Source organism: Aureococcus anophagefferens, assembly GCF_000186865.1.
Source record: "Aureococcus anophagefferens unplaced genomic scaffold AURANscaffold_100, whole genome shotgun sequence".
NCBI lineage: Eukaryota > Pelagophyceae > Pelagomonadales > Pelagomonadaceae > Aureococcus > Aureococcus anophagefferens.
The window spans coordinates 14,037-18,342 of NW_008705649.1; the positions used below are offsets into that span (position 1 = coordinate 14,037).

At 74.2% G+C, this 4,306-nt stretch overlaps 1 protein-coding gene across 1 annotated transcript; it reads right to left on the reverse strand.

Moving 5' to 3' along the window:
* Positions 1-204: 204 nt before the first annotated feature.
* Fed3 (putative ferredoxin) lies at positions 205-726 on the reverse strand (the record flags this gene model as incomplete). Its single annotated transcript, XM_009043998.1, has 1 exon — positions 205-726. The coding sequence occupies one exon, from the start codon at positions 724-726 to the stop codon at positions 205-207; it is 522 nt and encodes a 173-aa protein (XP_009042246.1).
* Positions 727-4,306: the final 3,580 nt, after the last annotated feature.

Genomic DNA, 4,306 nt, shown 5'->3' on the forward strand with positions numbered 1-4,306 from the left:
TCAGCATGGCCAGCGTGCTCTCGGCGACCTTCATCTTGTAGGTCCAGAGCTCCGCCGACGCCGGCGCCGCGTCGGCGACGGCCGCCAGCGGCGCGGGCGCGGGCGCGGGCGCGGGAGCCGGCGCGGGCGCCTCCGCGGCCGGCGCGGGCGCGGCGCCGTCGAGGGGCGCCATGACGCCGGCCTCGAAGTTGTCCATCTGGTGCGTCACGATGCGCACGTCGCTCTCGGGGTACGCCACGCACGTGCCTGCGCGGAACCGGTGAAAACGCGCGGAAAAAGGAGCCGCGGCGGCGCCGGCGCCGCGCAGGTGTAGCCCGCGGCGAGCTGCTCGTCGTCGAGCGTCGACTGGTCGTCGTGCTCGACGGTCCCGCTCGTGACGCGGCCCTGGCAGACCGTGCACGCGCCTGCGGGCGGCGGCGGCGTCGGCGGCGGACCCGAATCGGCGGGCGGCGGAGCGGCGGCCGCGCGCGCGCGCGCGGCGGTGGACGCGGCGCGCGCGCCGCTGCGGCACGACGCGGGGAGCTCGAAGCCGGCCTCCTCGGCGGCGTCGAGGATGAACTCGTCGTCGGCGCAGGGGAAGGTCACGGACTGGCCGTCCGGCAGGTCGAGCGTAACGTCGTAGGATTCGCGCAGCGCGACCGTTCGTCGGTGCGGCGACACGCCCGGCGGCACCCCGCCGAACGGCACGACCACCGCAGGGAGGAGGGCGAGGCCGAACGACCGCATCGCTTCGAGGCGCGGCGAAGTTGCTGCGCTAGACGATGTCGACAAGCTGGCTTGCTGATCAGCCTTTCGCCCAAACGACTTCGGGTTAGCACCTTGACGACTTCTTCGACATCAGATGGCCTTTCTCGGCACAGCACGCCGCGAAATGGGCAGCCTTCCCGCACAAACCAAGCAGCCCGAGCGGCACTCCAGCAAGCGCCAGCGACACACCCGCCGGCAGCATCAAAAGCAAGCGCCAGCGCCACCCGTCGGCAGCCCCATTACAACACCCATGGGCGCCGGAGCATCGACCACCGAGACGGAACCCCGGTCGCGCCTGCGGATCCACCAGTCGGCGCGGCGCCTGGGCCCGCGGTACCGCCTCGCCACGACCTACGGCGTCGACGCGGCGCTGCTCCTCACGAAGGCGAGCAAGACCGCCGGCCGCCTCCGCCGCGTCGCGGCCCGCGCGCCCGCGCCCGACGACGACTGGGCCGCGCGCGAGCGGCGCCGCGCGGTCGACGTCGAGCGGCGCCTGCTGTGCCGCGAGCTCCACGAGGTCGCGACCTACGACAAGTACTTCCCCCGCGCGCGGGCCTTCGTCGCCGTCACGATCTTCCTGAACCACGACGGCGAAGGCGTCGCCGCCGCGAGCCGCGGCGCGGCGCCCATCGCCTTCCGCGCCGCGGACCTGCCGGGCGCGCGGCCCCGGCGGGAGCTCCCGGACGACCTGCACGCGCCGCCGGACGCCGCGGCCGTCGCGCCGCTGCTGCAGTCGGGCAGCGTTCTGACGATCGCGTCGGAAAACGACGCGCTCGCGCTCGCGCTCGTCGACGCCCCCTACGAGCCCGCCTACCTGCGCTTCGCGCCCCGCGTGCTCCGCGACGTCGAGCGGCGCACGCGCGGCGCGCCGCCGCCGCCGCCGCTCGCGGCGGATCGCGACCGCTTCGACGCCGTCGCGGACGAGCCTCGCGGACGACCTCGCGGAGACGGACGCGGAGCTCCGGGCCATGGAGGCGTCCTACTTCGCCGGCGAGACCGACGAGGGCCTCCTCCACCGGCTCCAGGACGCGCCGCCGCCGTCGCCGACGAAGCGGCGCCTGCGGGGCCGCGCGGACCCCGGGCCGAACTCGAAGCGGAACCGCGTCCGCGTGCCCGCGCGCTGGCAGCGCCACGCCGTCCGCCTCGCCTACCACTGAGTAATACCCTGTCTTGTGCTTCTTACTGCTTGTGTTTTTTGTACCTCTGCGCTCATGCGCCACGAACGTTGCACTTGGTCGTGCACGGCAAGAACCAGCTGCAGAGGGCCGCGGATGATGACCATGAGACCTTCCGTCGCAGCGCTGTCGCGACCAGTGTCGCACCGCATCACCGCAGCGCTGCCGCGCCGCACGTACCAGACGCGCAAGGAGCACATCCGCTTCTACGACCAGCAGCTGCGCATGATCATGAGACCTTCCGTCGCAGCGCTGTCGCGACCAGTGTCGCGACTCGCCGCAGCGGTGCCGCGCCGCGCGTACCAGACGCGCAAGGAGCACATCCGCTTCTACGACCAGGAGCTGCGCATCGGCGGCAGCGACCGCATCGACGCGAGCGTCGCTCGGCCGGCGTCGGCGTCGCGCGTGCGCGCGACGCTGCCGCTGTCGACGGACGCGCCGCTGGCGCGCGAGTACGAGCGCCAGGGCGGCGGCATGCGCCTCGGTAGAGTGCTCGAGGATTTGGACGCGCTGGCCGGCGAGGTCGCGTACCGGCACGCGAACTTGGAGCTGCCGGCGCCCGGCGCCGACCACGCCTACCGCCTCGTGACGGCGCGCGTCGAGCGCCTCGCCATCGACGCCGCGGCCTGGCGGTCGCTGACGTCGCGGACGGACGTGCGCTACGACGGCCGCGCGACGTCCGTCGGAACGTCGTCCATGCGCGTCGCGCTCGACGTCGCCGTCGGCGCGGACGAACGGCCGCTCCTGGCGTCCAACTTCCTCATGGTCAGCCGCGACGCGGCGACGAACGCGCCGCGGCCGCTGCCGCCGCTCGCCGGCGGCGCCGCGCCGCCCGCGCGGGAGGACGCGGCGGATCCGCGGGCGCCGCCGACGGCGGAGGCGGCGGCGAAGCTCCACGGCATCCACCTGCGGCGCGAGGCGGCCAAGGCCGGCGCGGGCGACGTCGTCGACATGCGCGCGACGAAGCTGCGGACGTTCGAGATCGGCCACCCGGACGCGCGCAACGTCCACGGCAAGGTCTTCGGCGGCTACCTGCTCCGGGAGTGCTACGAGGTCGCGCACACCTGCGCTTCCCGCTTCGCCGGCGGCCGCTGCCTCGTGCCCGCGGTCGTCGAGGATTTCCAGTTCGTCGCGCCCGTGGACGTGGGGACGGTCGTCGCGCTTCTGGCCAAGGTCGTCCACTCGACGGCGACCAGCGTCCAGGTCACCGTGGAGGCGACGGCCCTCGACATGGACCGGTCCCTGAAGCGGACGAGCGGCAACGAGCGCGAGGAGGTCACGGACCGCATGCACGTCGTCTTCGCCCTCGACGGCGACCCGCTGCCCCACGTCGTCGCGCCCCAGAGCTACGCCGAGGGGCTCCTCTGGCTCGCGGGCGCCGCGCGCTACGACCGCGCGGTCCGCGCGGGCGACGTGCCTCCAGAGTCGTAACGCACAAGAGACGGTCTTTTACGGACCCTAGGGGTCCCAGAGGTTCGCGACGGCCGCGCGCATGGTCCGCGTCGTGTGCCAGTGCGTGTCGACGACGGGCGCGGCGACGAAGCGGCGCCTCTTCGTCGGCGACAGGTGGCCGAGGCCGTCGAGCACGGCGGCGTCGTGGACGTGGAGGTCGTGGAGGCGGTCCGCGTCGCGGACGCGCGACGCGTGGCCGCGCTCCACGTCGTCGAGCGTCGCGTCCGCGCCGCGCAGGTCCGCGCGCGCGCCCGCCGCCAGCGCGCCGAAGCGCGACGGCGAGCTCGGGCGGCCGACCTCGTCGGCGGGGAGCACGCGGCCCTCGAGGTCGCGGAGCGCGGGCGGCGACAGCACGCGCGCCGCGGCGACGTGGGGCACGTCGACGAGCTCGAGCGAGAGGCGGTCGTCGTCGTCGTCGGACGCGCCGTCGTCGGACTCGAAGGACCGCGAGATGGTCAGCCGGTTGCTCCCGAGGAAGGCGCGCACCTCCGTCCTCAGCGCGGGCGGCATGCGGAGCTCCTCGAGGCTCCGGTCGTCGGCCTCGCGCGGCGGCGGCACGGGCAGGTCGTCGTGCTGGAAGTGGATGCTCTCGACCTTGGCGTCCGCGTGGGGCTTCGCCGCCGCGGCGACGTACTCGCCGTCGTGGTTCGCGAAGACGGCGACGCGGACGAAGCCGCGCGCGCGGCAGAAGTACTTTTTCGACGACGTCACCTGGTGCCAGGCCTTGCGGAGCGACGTGCGCTCGCGGTGCTTGGCGTCGGCGGCGGCCCGGGCCGCCGCGTCGCGCGCGGCCTTGTCCTTCTCCATCTTCTCGTCGATCTCCTGGGACGCGCTGTGCTTCGAGAGGTACCGCTGCTTCTCGTCGCGCTTCTCGTCGCGGCGCCGCGCGCTCGGCTTGGCCTTGAAGGAGTCGCGCCAGGCGTCCTCGACGG